Source organism: Mobula birostris, chromosome 26 (genome assembly GCF_030028105.1).
Source record: "Mobula birostris isolate sMobBir1 chromosome 26, sMobBir1.hap1, whole genome shotgun sequence".
NCBI lineage: Eukaryota > Metazoa > Chordata > Chondrichthyes > Myliobatiformes > Myliobatidae > Mobula > Mobula birostris.
In genome coordinates this window covers 37,348,693-37,365,063 of record NC_092395.1, presented here as the reverse complement: position 1 = coordinate 37,365,063, position 16,371 = coordinate 37,348,693, and the positions used below count along the sequence as shown (strand labels likewise).

Sequence of the window (16,371 nt, the reverse complement as noted above, 5' to 3'; positions counted from 1 at the left end):
AGGAGGATGGACAGTTTTGTTAGTCTGACTTTAAAGTGACTAAGCATTATTTGTTCTTGTTATCTCTTGTCATCTTCTTTTTGTCTCTATTTTTCTTGCTCTGGATTTTTAATGGCATTTGTATCTTATTTCACTGTTATAAGTGTGTCCCAACTCCCCATTCTTAAAAGATTAATTTCTAAGTATGTTTTTTGTAAAATGCTCAGGAGAGCAAACAGAAGAGCTATTTTTAATTAGTTCAACTAATCGAACTATCCTAGCCCATCTCAAGTTCTCTCTTGTGTCTTTGTGAGCATAGGGCATCACGTCAATGGATTCTTTTATGGGTACAAGTCCACATTTGACTGAGTAATTAACAACAGTATTATGGTATCATAATTCAAGTCTTCTCCCAAACCTCAAGCCCAATTATCATCCAGAAACCAAAACTATGCTATCTGTATGCACTAATCTATGTATCTGCTGAGCAAAGCAGCAATGTGAAGAGATTTGATGTATTGATGAATTCCTCCCACTAGCACTGTGCAGTTAATGCACAGTGGATTTATAAAAACCCATGAATTATATTCTAGCTGCAGGTGCACAGAAGACAGAATTTGTACTGCATTGTTGGTGGTATAATTCAGAAGTTAGAAATGAAGTTGTGGATGTTAGTATTCCGATATATTTTGCATCCCAGCTAAATATAAATCTCTTTGTGCAGATTTTGAATTAGGTAATATGTTCTAATACTTGGATTAAGGTGGGAACCTGGCTTTGAATTGTGAGTTCACACTTAATTCTTGTGTTTAAGTACTAATCTTTGTTGACATTCTGTGATGTTGAAAACTTGCTTCCTTTTTTGGGGGGAGGGAACAAGGTGCTACCCGTCAGTTGAAAATAGTTTATTTTTTGAGGTGGATTAAGTAGGTATAGAAAAACACTTGCCATTATGGGGAAAAAGTGGAGGGTGATTTCCCAGACGCCTGGCCAATAGAGTTGTCTAAGAAGTGTAATGGCTACACTTCAGATGTGATGCCTCACAAAACAAGAGAATTGTGATGAGAAATCATGGTTTTACTCTATTTCTGTCTTACAACAAAGGGTGCTATAGTATTATTGTTCAAATGTAACAAAGATTTTTTCTATGAACTACTTTCCTGAGAATTATACAGATCTACTGCAGCAATGAAATATTCAACAATCTAGTCAATTATAAATGTAACAACTTACCATATATTCCGGAGTATAAGCTGACCCCCATTTCCAAGGTTAAAAAAGTGACTTTTTCATGTTACCTTTGTAGAAGCCGACCCCTTTTGTAGAGGTTTTTGATTTAACCAGAAAAGATTGCAAGAACTCACATGCCAGTACTCAGCTTTGCCGGATCCGGAACCTGGAAATTTTGTGAACCAGTACCTGCTAAGAAAACAGGCCTACACATTGTAGAGCGTTATAAGCGAATTTTTAATAAATACATCAGGGAGGGAAATTTTGGATTAGGTCTTCAATGTTAAAGAACCTTCTGAAATGTAACCCCCGTGAAACCATTTAGCGCCCATTGTAATCTCGTTAAAACATAACACGGGGTGGTGGGATCAGTGCGTGTACTCAGTATTGAGTTTGCGACCACCATGTACAAAAGATTAAAACGAATGCGTTCTGATGCTGGCTTCAAGCTGAAGGTTGTTGACTTTGCTAAAGGAACGAATAATTTTGCAGCTGCTAAGAAGTTTATTGTAAACGAGAAACAAGTGAGAGAGTGGAGTAAGGCAGAGGATATGCTGAGGGAAAATGCCAAAATGAAATGTGCAAACCGCGGGAAAATATGCCAGTGGCCAGAACTGGAAGAAAAAGTTTGAGTGGGCGAATCACCAGCGATCGTCTGGATGCATTGTTACCAGAGAAATGATTCGAGTTCAAACATTGAAATGGGACGAAAAACACCATAAGGTCAGCGAAAATTTCAAAGCTGCGCGAAGTTGGTGCACCCGATTTATGAATAGACGTGATCTTGTGTTGAGATGAAAAACAAAGGTTGCTCTGAAAATTCCAGCGGGGTGTTGTTGTTTACGTCCAAAAATGCTGCTGGATGGACGAAGCCGGTTGCTTGAAGTGGGTTAAAGAGGTGTGGCGTCAACGTCCCGAAGATTTCGGGAAGGAAAAGTCGCTACTTGTCAGGTGAGACAAAAGCAGCATTGAAAGATGAAAATACGGATCAAGGGAATGGCGGCGTAAGGAAAAGGTCTCTCGACAAAAAAGAAGGTAAACTGCCCCATAATCGAATTTAGACAAATACTTAATATTGCATAACTATATTAATAAAAGGGGCAAGGATGATGTCTAAGAACAAGATTAAAAAGTCCGCTCCGAAGGCTGATAAACATAAAGAGACGTAGCAAGGCGACGGGCCTAGCTCCCCCACGGCAAGCCAGGGCGGAGATAATGAGGGGGAATTGGTGACTCTGTCCTTGATTCTCGGAGAGATTCGGGAGTTCCGACAAGGTAACAGCAAACAGCTGGAAGATATTAAAGGAGAAATAGTAAAAACTAACTCGTGGATAGATGAAGCCGAAGCAAGGATTGTTGGAATTGAAGAGAAGCTACAAAACGCAGAGGAGGTGATAGCAGAAATGCTGAAGCTGCAAGACCAGCTCCAGTGGAAACTAATAGATCAAGAAGGCCGCTCAAGAAGGGAAAATGTGAGGATTTACGGAGTTCCCAAAGAAACTGAAGGTAAACCCGGATTGATGATTCCCTTCGTGGAGAAGCTACTTAGAGAGAACCTTGATATACCGGCCGCAAAAGACCTACAGATAGAAAGCGCTCACCGCGCGTTGGCACCACAGCCTCCAGCAGGCGCCCAGCCCAGATCGATTCTGGTCAGATTTCTCAGTTACAGAACGAAGGAAGAGGTGCTTAAAAGGGCATGGCAAAAGAAAGGTTTCATGTGGAACAACTGTAAAATCAGTTTAGACCACGACTACGCACCGGGGATTCTTGCCAGACGGAAGGAATATACGGAAACACGGAGAGTCCTGAAGGAAAACAACATCAGATTCCAGACCCTGTATCCAGCTCAGCTGAGAGTCTTTTACGACGAAGGGACAAAAACTTACGCTACGGTGGAGGAGGCAACGTCGGACCTGGCGGACCGGGGGCTACCTATTAAAGTTATCACCCAACCGGAGTCGCTACTGGAGAGGATTCGGCAGAAGTCGTGGCAGTTAGTGGGGCGAGGACGCTCCACACGAACCAGAGTGTCAAACTACAAGGAAAAGCTGCAAATATTCAGACACGAATGTACAGAGAACACAGATTAATTAAGAGAAATGACTGAAAAGAGTAAATCAGACTTAAAGGTAAAATGAAAACTGGTAACTGAAAATAAACTAGACGGAATAACTTGAATGATAGCAATATGGTCGAGACATAAATAGGAGAAAATTCTCTATGATTATTCAAACTGCTGAGGGCCCTCTAACACACGGTGAAGATAGAGGTTATCCCTCTGAACTGAGGCGGGTCGGTGCTCAGGCCTCACTGTGGGAAGTCGGGAAAAATTTTCAAATGTTGCATGTTCAAAAATGTCTAGGGTGTGGTTATATGTCTTGGTTTACTGTTGAGAAGGGATTGCTTACTGTTTGGTTAGAAAAGGAGAGTTTTTTTTTCTACTAGAGAAAAATGCAAACTGAATTGGTAAAAATAATTTCCTATAATGTTAATGGGGTTTTGAATCCAATTAAAAGAAATAAGATTATGTCTAAATTGAAAAAAGAGAGGGCACAAATAGCTTTCCTCCAGGAAACACACATGAGCCAATCTGAACATGGAAAATTAAAAAGAATGGGCTTTAAGCATGTATTTTATTCATCATATAAATTGAGTCACAAAAGAGGGGTAGCTACTTTAATATCAAGTACTCTTAATTATGAACATATTTCAGAGACTAGAGACAAAGAAGGACGGTTTGTAAAAATCACAGGAAGAATAGAAGGTACAGAAATAACATTGCTGAATGTTTATGCTCCTCCAGGTTGTGAATGGTCATTTTATAGACACACTTTTGACCTAATGGTCAGTTCTCAAGGGGTAGTAATTTGTGGAGGGGATTTTAATATTAGATTAAATCCTATATTAGATTCTTCAAGAATAGTTACTCAGAATAAACCTCTGACTCGGAAAGTGAATTCATTGATGGAGGAGTTGGGAATTATAGATGTCTGGAGGGAATTACACCCTACTAGTAAAGATTATACATATTACTCTTTCCCTCATTCAGCCTATTCAAGGATAGGCTATTTCTTTATCTTTAATGCAGATAGACTCAGGATAAAAAACTGTAATATTGCAACAATTGATCTGTCGGATCATAGCCCAGTCTCTATGTCTCTAATCCTGGAAAGGAAAATGAGGAAAACACTATGGAGGCTAAACTCACATATACTCAATAACCCGAAAGTAATGGAGAGATTAAGGGGAGAAATCAAAGAATATCTAGACCTTAATGACACGGGAGAAACATCACCAGTGATCTTATGGGATACATTGAAAGCTGTACTGAGAGGGAAAATTATTTCCATTACCACTCACATGAAAAAAATCAATGCACAAAAATTAGCAGACCTTCAAGGAAAATTAAAACAACTTCAAGTTGTAGATAGCAACAAAAGTAATTCAAATCGAAAACAGGAAATTAGGAAATTGCAAAGTGAAATTGACGATATTTATACGTTGGAAACTCAAAGAAATTTTCTTTACCTGAGACAAAAGAATTATGAAGTAGGAGGTAAATCAGCTAGATTATTAGCATATAAATTACGAAAACAACAAGCAGACAATACAATTCATAAAATAAAGAATCCAAAGACAAAGCTTGTGGAGAGTACAATAGGGAAAATTCAAGAGAGTTTTGAAACATATTATCGAGAGCTGTACTCCCAACCCTGGGCCCCCAATGAGCCCTATATAGACAGTGTATTGAATTTTTTAGATCTACCTAAACTTACAGATTTACAAAATGAAAGTTTATTAGAACCAGTAACTGTCAAAGAACTGAACGTGGCCACCTCTAGGTTAAAGGCTGGAAAGTCCCCGGGTTCTGATGGGTTTACATCAGAGTGGTACAAGTCCCTGAAGACACAGTTAGCCCCATTACTACTTAACACCTTTAATTGGATCTTGCAGAGAGGAGAAACTCCACCTTCCTGGAGAGAAGCGATTATTTCAGCTATTCCTAAAGAGGGTAAAGATAAACTAGAATGTGGCAATTATCGGCCAATTAGTGTTCTTAATTTAGATTACAAACTATTTACATCTATATTAGCGCGCAGATTGGAAAAGCTTTTACCTGGCCTAATCCACTTAGACCAGACTGGATTTATTCAACAAAGACAAACACAGGACAATATAAGGAGAACTCTGCACATATTAGAACAGGTTAATAAGAACAAGACAGAGACAATGGTAGTAGGATTGGACGCTGAGAAAGCTTTTGATTCGGTTAGTTGGGCATCCCTATCAGGAGTGTTAGGAAGATTCGGCTTTCAAGAAAAGTTTATTAAAGTAATTCAGACTCTATATGACAGCCCTACAGCCCGAATTAAGATAAATGGGGACCTCTCTGACTCCTTCATCTTAGAGAGAGGCACTAGACAGGGATGCCCAATTTCTCCTCTCCTTTTTGCGCTATATATTGAACCGCTTGCCCAACTAATAAGACAGAGCGAAATCGTAAAAGGTATCAAGGTGGCAGGGATTGAACAGAAAGTGGCGTTATTCGCAGATGATGTTTTGGTCTATCTGAGTGAACCAGAAAAATCATTTATAGAATTGTTTACACTGTTGGATGACTTTGGGAAAATATCAGGTTATAAAATAAATGTAAAGAAAACACAGGTTATGTCCCTAAATTATACACCATCCAAAAAGTTGCAGGATACATATGATCTTAAGTGGGAAGCTAAATCATTAAAATATTTAGGAATAACCCTGCCGAAGGATCTTTCAACACTGTCACAGGTAAATTATGGGCCATTAATCTCAGAGATAAAAGCAGATATGCATAGATGGAATCTTATCCCCTTTTTAAGTTTAAATTCAAGGATAAATACTATAAAAATGAATATTCTTCCTCGGTTATTGTATCTTTTCCGTACTTTACCGGTGGAGGTGGATGATAATCAATTCAGGGAATGGGACAAATGGATTTCCCGCTTCATTTGGCAAGGAAAGAAACCTAGAATTCGATATAACACCTTACAGTTGGGAAGGAAGGAGGAGGTATGGTTCTTCCTTGCCTGAGAAATTATTTTTATGCCTCACAGATAACCCCCCTGTTATATTGGTGTAATAAGGAATATAAGGCTAGATGGAAGGAAATAGAATTTGGATTAGTTGACAGTTTTCCTCTTCAGGCCTCAATAGCTGACAAAGAATTGATGGCCCAGTTGGAAAAATTTAAAAACGCTTGGATAAATCTTACATTAAAAGTATGGCAGAAGGTGGTTAATTCATGTGGAATTAATAACATGTTAAAACTCTTTAGATGGTGTGCATATGATACCGAATTCCTTCCCAACAGAGGAGATAAAAGATTTGAGCTATGGATAAAGAAAGGTCTTACAACCTACCTCTCATTTATGGATAAAAGAGTATTACAAGGTTTCCAAATCCTGCAGGACAAACATGGCCTAGAACATAATGACTTTTTTAGGTACCTTCAAGTATGAAACTATGTTAACCAGAGTTGTAGATATACAGACCTATCAACAGTAGAATTAGAATTTTTCAAGATTCTGAATTCGGCTTGCAGTTCAATACCTAGTAAATCAGTTTCTCGATTATATAATGCACTCTCCCATGCTAAAAATGTAAATACACTGTATATTAAAGAGAAGTGGGAGAAAGAAGCGGGGTTGGTACTTTCAGAGGAGGCTTGGGAGAAAATCTGCAGCTTTCAATGGTCCTCGACTAATTCTTTGACTTGGAGAGAACATTGTTGGAAAAACATTATAAGATACTTCAAGACCCCATATCAGGAAAAATATAAAGATACAAATGTGATGTGTTGGAGAAGGTGCGGCTCCAAGGAGGCAAATCATTTTCATATTTTCTGGGATTGCCCTAAATTAAGTCTATATTGGGAAGGTATTCATAGAACATTAGTTAAGGTACTTAGGTCCCAGATACCTCTGAACTTTGAGACGCTCTATTTGGGGCATGTATTGTTTCTTGAACAGAAGGAAGATATAAAGTTGCTGCAGGCCCTCTTAGCGGCAAGTAAGAAATCAATCACTAGAAAATGGCTAAATCCAATACCATCTACATTAGAAGATTGGTACGAAATTATCTTGGAAATATTTAAAATGGAAAAGTTGACTTACTCCCTGAGAACGCAAAAAGAAAAATTTTATCAAATCTGGAATAAATGGATTGAATATATAACCCCAATGCGAGCAGACTTTAGATGACTCTCCTAATGATTTATACTGCTCTTCTCATCAACACAGTAATATTGCTAACGTAAGCACCCCTAGTCTGAATGTTTGTGTTTTTTTGTTTTCTTTTGGAAAATAGAGAATTAACACAAGTAAAGGGAAAGATTTGGGAAAGGGATAAAAAAAAATGAAAAAATTAAGTAAATAAGTACATAGGGATTGGATAATTATGTCTGCGGGCAGGAACAAGCATGAACAAATTAGGATATAAACACCTACAATGGTTGATACATAGGCTTATATACAACATTTTGGACCAGTGGAAATGGTCCAGAAGGGTTATATGGAAACTATTATTACCATTTTTCTTAACAACTAATTCCATTACTTAGCCTAATAGGTTAGATTTGCCACAGTACATAATTATCTATTTAAATGTTTATTTTCCTTTTATATCATCTCAATGTGTACTTAAGAATGTATAAATAATTGTAGTTTTATACATATAAAAAAATGGAAAAGGTTATATGTGTGAAAAAAGTACATGGTATTTGTGAATTCCTTATCCAAATAAAAATAAAATTAAAAAAAAAGAAAGATGAAAATACGGATATTGCAGTCATCCCCGGTGGTTTGACGTCTGTGCTCCAGCCACTAGATGTGAGTTTAAGCAAACCACTCAAAGAATTCATGCATCGACAGTGGAACGAATTTGACAACAGCCAATAAATAGGCCTTGTCTTCTGTGTGTTCGTTTTTCCAAAGTTGGAACCCTCTGTATAAGCCGACCCCCTAATTTTAGGGCCAAATTCTCGGCTTATGCACCTGAATTAACGGTAACATATTTTCTTTCATTTCAATAGAAATAAAATTAAGTAAAGAACTTGGAAATGTATTTTGGCATTAGCATAAGAAAATCCCGTATAAAGAAACCAGTGACAAGCCAGAAAGGAAAACTTGTGTGATTGAAATATTGGTAAGCTCCAGTTTTAAAAGTAACAAAGATCCAGAGAGATTTAGGAGACAGGTAATTGAATATGCTTCCAACAGTGAGGTGATTCCCAATTGAATTAAGTATCTGTAAAGAATGCCACGATGGAAGGGATTGAAGATATAGGATAGTATAAAGCTAGAGATTTAAACATACGGGAAAGGAATTTAAATGTGATGCTTTTTGAGGACTGGAGTCAGAATATGTCTCTGGTCCATTCTGCCTTGCCCTAATATTCAGTTTTGAGCTATTTAATTGTGGAGGGTGATAATCCAACAAGGTAACCACTGAAATAACCAAAATTGTAGATAACATAACGGCTTCAGTGTTGATTCAAGCAGTGTTGGTTACAAAATTATGTTATAGTTGTGGGTGTAAAGGTTAGCAAGGTCCAATAAGATACTTGAGGTCATACATACTTTCCTTGAGTAGAAACCGTAGAAAAACTACAGCACAGAAACAGGCCTTTTGGTGCTTCTTGGCTGTGCTGAACCATTTTCTGCCTAGTCCCACTGACCTGCAATAGAAACCATGGAAAAACTACAGAATAAATTAACTTCTAAATTAGATAATTTTTAAATTTTTATATATTTTGAAAGTAACTTGTATCTTCCCTTGGGAGTTGGAAATGAATAAAGCAAGTAACATTTACACAGAGATTCTGCAAATGCTGGAAGTCCAAAGGAACAAACACAAAATGCTGGATGAGCTCAGCAGGTCAAGCAGCATCTATGGAGGAGAATGAACAGTTGATGTTTTGGGCCAAGACCCTTCATCGAGACTGAAAGGAAGGAGGAAGCCAAAATAAGAAGGCGGGGGAGGGAAAGGAGCACAAGGCAGGAGGGTATGAAATGAGAAACTGGAAGGTGATGGTGGAAGAGGTAAAGGGTGATAGAAGAGCATGGACCATTGGAGAAAGGGAAGGAGGAGGGGCATTAGAGTGAGGTGACGGGCATGTGAGGAGAAGAGAAGTGGAAAGAGGGGAGCCAAAATGGGAAATTAAAAAAGGGGGAGGGTTTACTTTAAAAGTAACATTTTGTATTTGATCCAGGACAACATCCCACCCACCATCGATCTTCAGGCCATGCCACTTGGGACTTGCGTTAATATTATTTTGTGACTGTATGCGCTATCGTGATTCTATGTGCTGTGTGTGACTGTATGTACTGTGTTTCCAACATTAGCCCCAGAGGAGTGCTGTTTTGTTTAGCTGTATACATGTGTATAGTTGCGTAACAATTAAATTTAAACTTATTAGAGTTGGCCTTGGGGCAAGTTTCTAATTAATTTAAGGCATTATATTTTATGACTTGGTGAATTAAGGAAAATGTGTTTTTTGTATTTGTTAACTATATTTCTTTAATTTTCCTTCCTTAATTACCTTGGCTCTTGGAAGTGTCAGGCACTGACGCTGAGATATCTCCCCAAAGAGTTGAGACATCTGCAAGCTGCACCATTCCTCATTAGTATTTTTGGGCTTGCAAAGCCTGTTTTGAGACCATGCTAAATAGAATGCAAAATTGTGCTTTATTTGGTAGGACCTGGTCTTGCTCCTCATGTTGACATATTATTGGCATTGTTTTCCAGATACGTCGCTATAAAGCCAGCCAGGAAGTCATGACAAAAGCTGGGGAGATCTACAGTCATTTAAAGTCCATGTTTATGGGAGGAGATGATTCTAGCAACAATACATTGAAAAAGAATCCCTCTGAACTAGAGCAGCAGAAAGATAAAACCAAAGAAGAGGAGAAAGAAGCTGAAAATAACACAGCAAAGAAGCAAGACTCGGGTAAGATTCTGTTAGGTAGGATCCTGTAATATAGGTTGTAGCTCGGTGCTATAATATCTGATATTCTTCCCAGTCTCCCTTCCGTGAGTTGGAGGCTATTTCTTTTGTACCTGTGTAATGCCTTCAGAGCTCTAATATTAGTATCAGCCTCCTTTGTCCCATTCCTGAAACATATCAGTATAACTACGTTCTTTCTGATTACGATCTTAATTGATGAGTTTTCACTCTGTCTTTGATAAGTTCATCTTTCTATATTTATTGTAAAATTATATTCCTTGATAGGAGGTCACTTGCAGGAATGATCCCCATGTTTGAGAGTTAGCAGGTCTGTGGCAATTGTGTCAGTGTAATTTATACGTAAGATTTGAGAATAAGGAGGGAGAAATTTATCATTGTATGAGCAGTTGTGCTTGAAAATGAATGTAATTGTGCAGTAGGATTCAGCTTGACATCACTTCTGTTTGTGGTCAAATATACTAGAAGAAAATTAAAATGAAAGGAAAATATTTATGTAATTTTTCTGGTTAATTTCTGAGTTAGATTATTTTTTATTTTAAAAAAATCTGCATTTGATCCATTTCTCCAACAAACTTTCAACAGATTTTGCAGTAAATGGAGAGACGGTGTCTGTGAAGAATGAGACTGTTCCGGAAAATCAAGAACAAGATCGACCACAGACAGAAGAAGGGAATGATACTGAGGACATGTTGATTGGCAAAAAAAATAGGTAATGGTGACATAAACAAAAGGATTTGATCTGTACCTTTGACATGGTGTCACATGTGGATTTTGTTCAGTTGCTGTATTTTGAGGTATATGTTTGTAGATTCAAACAAGCCTTATTATAGACTTGAGAAAATAATTTGGATTGATTATTGTTGTACTGAGGGAATATGGCTATTTTGAAGCTCACAGAATTGCAGTATTCCGTCAGTACAGCAATGATCAACCCAAATTTGGTAGTTTAAAAAAAAAACACCACCTGTTGCTTTATGAGAGAGGATTCCCCTAATGGCTGACGTTTTGTTGTGAAATCCAGATTTACCGAACTACGGCATAAAGATTTGATCTGGAGTTTTATGATGGAGTAAAAAGATAGATGCTTTGGCATCACACGCAAAATGCTGCATGGCCTGCTGAGTTCTTCCAGCATTTTTTTATGTGTTGCTTGGATTTCCAGCATCTGCAGATTTCCTCCTGTTTGTGATGCTTTGGCATCTGTCACTTGACATGTTCCATCTTGTATGGGCTTGATATGTTGACTGTTTATTCCCCTCCAAAAATGCTACCTGACTTGCTGAGTTCCTCCAGCATTTTATGTGCGTTGCTCAAGAATTCCAGCATCTGCAGAATCTCTTCTATGGGCCTGTGTTAGTTTAAGGCTTATTTATGTGGGAACTATTGGCCATGGTCAGTTGTCTTCATTCCATTACAGGAGTTATGTCAATTATCAGGATGTTAAAATGTAGTAAATACACACATTAATGTAGTTTTATTTCCAACAGAAATCCAGGATATGTATCCAAACAACTTGGCAGATGGAAGTTATTTTTGAAGATCAAAAACTTTGCAGTTGCTGAAAATCTGAAATAATATTTGAAGAAGGCTCAGTGATCTGAACTTTTAACTGTTTTTCTCTCCACAGATCTGTTGAGTGCTTCTAGCATTTTCTATTTCCGTTTTTCACTTCTTAAGTTATTGTCCAAGTAGCAGTTCAGATAAATGTAGCTGCAGTTTTGGGCAAAGCCCAGGAGGTGATTACTAGTTAAATGATTGTTTTTCATTGCTTTTCTGGGAGTAACCAATAGGAGAGCAGATTCTTGGTGTATTATTTCATTTAGAAATTATCATCTCTTCAGCATGCTTTTAGAAATGTAACCCTAGATTTTGTATTCAAATCCTCAAGACTCTCACTCACTACCAAGTTGATATTTTAGATTTGTGGGGTGGAGCCCAATGTGCACCAATCCTCCAAATCCCCATCTGGTTCATAATACAGGTTTCCCCCGCCATCCAAAGCTAGAGCGTTCCTATAAAACAGTTCGTAAGCCGAAATGTCGTAAAGCGAAGAAGCAATTACCATTTATTTATATGGGAAAATTTTGTGAGCGTTCGCAGACCCAAAAATAACCTACCAAATCATGCCAAATAACACACAAAACCTAAAATAAGAGTAACATATAGTAAAAGCAGGAATGATATGATAAATACACAACCTATATAAAGTAGAAATACTTTTCCACAATCATTACTGAACTGTTCTCCGTAGCGAAAATCTCACGCAAACGCCGTTGACAGAAAATCTCACGCAAGCACTGTTGGCAAGAACACTCTGTCCAGTAATCTTTAAGCTATGAAGCTGCCAAATCATACCAAATAACACGTAAAAATACACAGCCTATATAAAGTAGAAATAATGTATGTACAGTGTCGTATCGCTTATGGGAATCGGGAAGATAGCTTGCCGAGCACACTGATGGTGTATTAGACTGAGTCGTCGCAGGTTCAGATGGTGCTGTGGTCCCCACCCTCCGGGCCGCTGAACGATACATTGTAATGAAGCATGCAGGGGTCCAGCGGTAGCTGGGAGGTACACAGCACATCTTTAAGAAAAAAGCCGAAATAAACAAGCTAATTAATTAGGTGCCGCCCGGCACATAATTGTCGGCCCAGATCAGTGCCAATTTCCGATTGCGTCGTCTCTGATCTGGGCCGACAATTACGTGTCGGTGGCACCTAATTAATTAGCATGTTTATTTCGGCTTTTTTCTTAAAGATGTGCTGTGTGCGTCCCGGCTACCGTTGCATTCTCCGCGATTGGGTATCTGTCCGTGGCCTGGGGGTTGGGGTGGTGGAACGTTGGTGTGTCATCTCGTCGTCTCTTTCCATTAGAGCAGGCAGCTCATCTTCTATCTCTGCCCGCCTCGATGTCGAAGGTGGAGGTTCATCGTCTGCTGTGGCTGATGTGGAAGGCTTGCTTGACTGCTGAGCCTCGCGTATTTTTCTATCACACAGTTCTTTAATAAGGACTCAAACCATCCTGCAAATATCTCTTAAACCGACGTACCCTTTCAAAATTAAAGTTGTACTTTATCATTACTCATTCAGTTTTGATTGTTATCCTTTTTTCCAATTGCATCAGCTCTTCATCTGTCAGTTCTTGGTGATGGGATGCCAAAACCTCTTCAACATCATGTTCGTCAGCTTCCACAAGCCAAACTCACGTTGTCCTTACTTTGTTCACCACGATCAAAATGCCTAATTATGTCTAGTTTTACTGTAAGTGTAACACCCTTACGAGCTCTTTCAGGCTTTTCCGATACCATAGAACTCATCTTGCAAACGGTTGCTCACAGGCACGTGTTAAAGCAAAGCAGTTCCCAATCCAGGGGAGAGCGGCTGCTTGGGGCGCGCTTTGCCTTTTATCGCGCACTGATTTTTTTGCACGCTGAATTTTTTTCGTAACAGTGAAAACACCTTCTGAAAGCAAAAACAGGATACTAATGTAGGTCTTTCGTAACAGTGAAGTTTCGTAAAGCGAACGTTGGAAAAGTGGGGAACAACTGTACTAAGGCCAGAGGTGTTTGATGACAGTGTCCTGTTAAATGATTAAACGTCTGCAGTATCAAACTTGGTAATTAGAACCAAACTTTTCAAAATTTTCAGTCAAAACAAAGGGCTGAAAGTAGTTAGCAGCTCCAACAGTATCTGTGAAATGGAATGACATTCTAAGTTACTGACCCTTTATCAGATGTGATGTAAGGAAGCAGTTGTGAAAAATTTGGTATGAATGTAGAACTTTAATAATAGTAATTGATGCTAACTTATTTTTAAACATGAAACTAATCAACTTTTGTTAAACAAGGTAAAAGAGGGAGAAGTTGGCTGGAGTTGGATCATGTCAATCTTGCTTTTACTGAAGGATAGAACAGTTTTCAGGGGCTTAAATGATCTTGTTTCCACATTCCTGAATGGTTATAGTTTGTTTAAACCAGCAAACCATCAGTGCTTGTTGACCGGATAAGGCTTCGCTGTTCACTTCTCATTTATTTCAAAGTGCGGTACATATGTTCTTGTCATTGTTGAAGCTGGATTTGTGAACAAATGGGGTTGTGTTAAAAAAGTTATGGGAAAAGTAGAAATGACTGTTTATTATTTCCTCCTTTAGTGCTCCAGATTTATTAGAAGTGCTTCAGTCAGATGGTAAACACACCAGTGGCACAGAACCAGTCACAATGGAGATGGAGTCAGCCATCAAGAGTTGAACCTTTGGATCCAAATCAACTGTGGGACACGTTTCAAGATCTGGGTTACTTTCAAATAAGAACATTTGTCACTTGAATTGTCCTAGAATCTAGTAAAGACTGTTTGGTTTTGTTGTCTGCCCATACAAAGAAGCTGAAAGAGGTTACTTGTTGCGCAGAGCTCTGTTTTTCTTCATTTTGTTGAAAAGAGAACAAAGATATTTGTCAGCACAATTAAGATCTCTTTTTTTCATAACCTTAAGAAGGAGGAAGTGAATGTGATGCAAGTACAAAAATGGCTGCTTTTAATGGATGAAAGGTATTGATGGGAAATTCCTTGGATGCTCTTCTGATCAGCAGAAATCCTGGATAAATGTGTAAGCAGGGTTCCTGCTGAAGTTCTGGCAGCCAATCTGGAAAACACCTGAGGAAATCATGATGCACGCTTTACTTAATTCTATAGACTTGAACGTATTTGTTCTCTGACTTCACTTGAAATTATTTTTTTGAACATTTTGTCAGTTGAAGTATGTTCTTCATGATGGCTTGGCTCACAGAGTTGGTCATTTTTTTTTCAAAACCTCTTCCAGCTACAATGGACCATTACACATTTCCCCCAAAATGACTAATTTCTCAGTCCATATATAACTTAAAGGAAAAAAAAACCTATGTAGACCTTTCAGTTTTATGTCATTGTAAAATACAGCTTTGTAACCAATTATTAAAGTTTGACCTTGTGGGAGTTTGTACGTGATGTTGACACTGATGTAGTGAAGTTTTTTTAAAGCTGCTTTGTATGGAGAGTAGGGTAGAAGAGAGTGACATTGCAGGGGAGACCCATACATGGGTATTAACCCCTTGAATTTGTTCCTCTCATGCCTTCCAAACCCCAAAAATGCCGTTCTATTTGTTCTTCCTTTTATTCTTAATAAAGTGAAGTCTTGCCAACTCTTATAATTTCATAAGACCTCAAAACTGTGGAACAACTTATTTCTTTGTCTTCCGTTTCTCCTGTAGCTTGGAAAGCCAGTAGGTTGAGTTCTGGGTTCACCTAATGTCTTCTGTTTCTTCATTAACCTAAACATTTTTTCGTCTTAACTGTGGTGGTCTGCACTGTAAGACATGATCTTTGGCTTTTGTTTATTAATTTAAAGGAAAATAAATCCTATTGTAAAAGACCACCAAGGATAAATGGCCTTTAGCAGGTTAATTCAAAAAGTTTTAAAATGCAAACTTTTATATAAAAAAATTGTGTGGTGTTTTCTTTTCTAGTCAAATTTATTGAAATGGGAAACTAATCAGCCCACCATCAAAATATGGATACTTAAACTGAATACTATTTAACAATTCTGGTCATGGATTCCGTTGACAAAAGCAGTCCTGAAGAAGGATGTGGACACAGAATGTTGATTGTTTATTCATTTCCCTGGGCGCTGCCTAACATGCAGAATTCTTCTAGTATTTTGTGTGTGTTGCTTTGGATTTCTAGCATCTGTGGACTTCCTCATGTTTATTTTTTAAATATTTGACGAAGAAGATCCAACTTCAGATACTGAGTAATTGCTGTTCAATAACCTCCATTCTTTCCCTGCAGACTGGAACATCGGAACCAGAACAATTCAAGTACTAATGTAAGACAAGCATTGTGTAAGTAGTTGTAGCTTAGTACACTCTGGTCAAGTTTATTTGTATAATATTTCTACTGTATTGTGGTATTAGTTTGTGGATGGTCTCCCTTCTGGCAAAAGTAAAAACAAGATAGTATTTGTATTGAAGTGACATGTGTGATGCCAAGATCTGCAAGGAAAGGATAAGCAAATTTAGTAAGCCAAAGTCAAAAAGCTTAAAGGCCCAATTTCAATAAATATCATTGTAATAGAAATTTGCTGCTGAGAATATTGTTACTAAGCTGCATCTTTCGTGAACTTC

General features: G+C 38.1%; 1 protein-coding gene across 2 annotated transcripts in view; it reads left to right on the top strand.

Moving 5' to 3' along the window:
- hdgfl2 (HDGF like 2) overlaps positions 1-15,196 on the top strand; it is an 86,630-nt gene extending 71,434 nt beyond the window's left edge. For both annotated transcript variants that reach the window (XM_072244148.1, XM_072244147.1), the window contains exons 14-16: positions 9,997-10,198; positions 10,799-10,925; positions 14,367-15,196. In XM_072244148.1, the coding sequence (XP_072100249.1) occupies positions 9,997-10,198; positions 10,799-10,925; positions 14,367-14,463 (426 nt within the window). In that variant the 3' untranslated portion in view covers positions 14,464-15,196. The remainder of the gene's footprint in view (positions 1-9,996; positions 10,199-10,798; positions 10,926-14,366) is intronic.
- Positions 15,197-16,371: the final 1,175 nt, after the last annotated feature.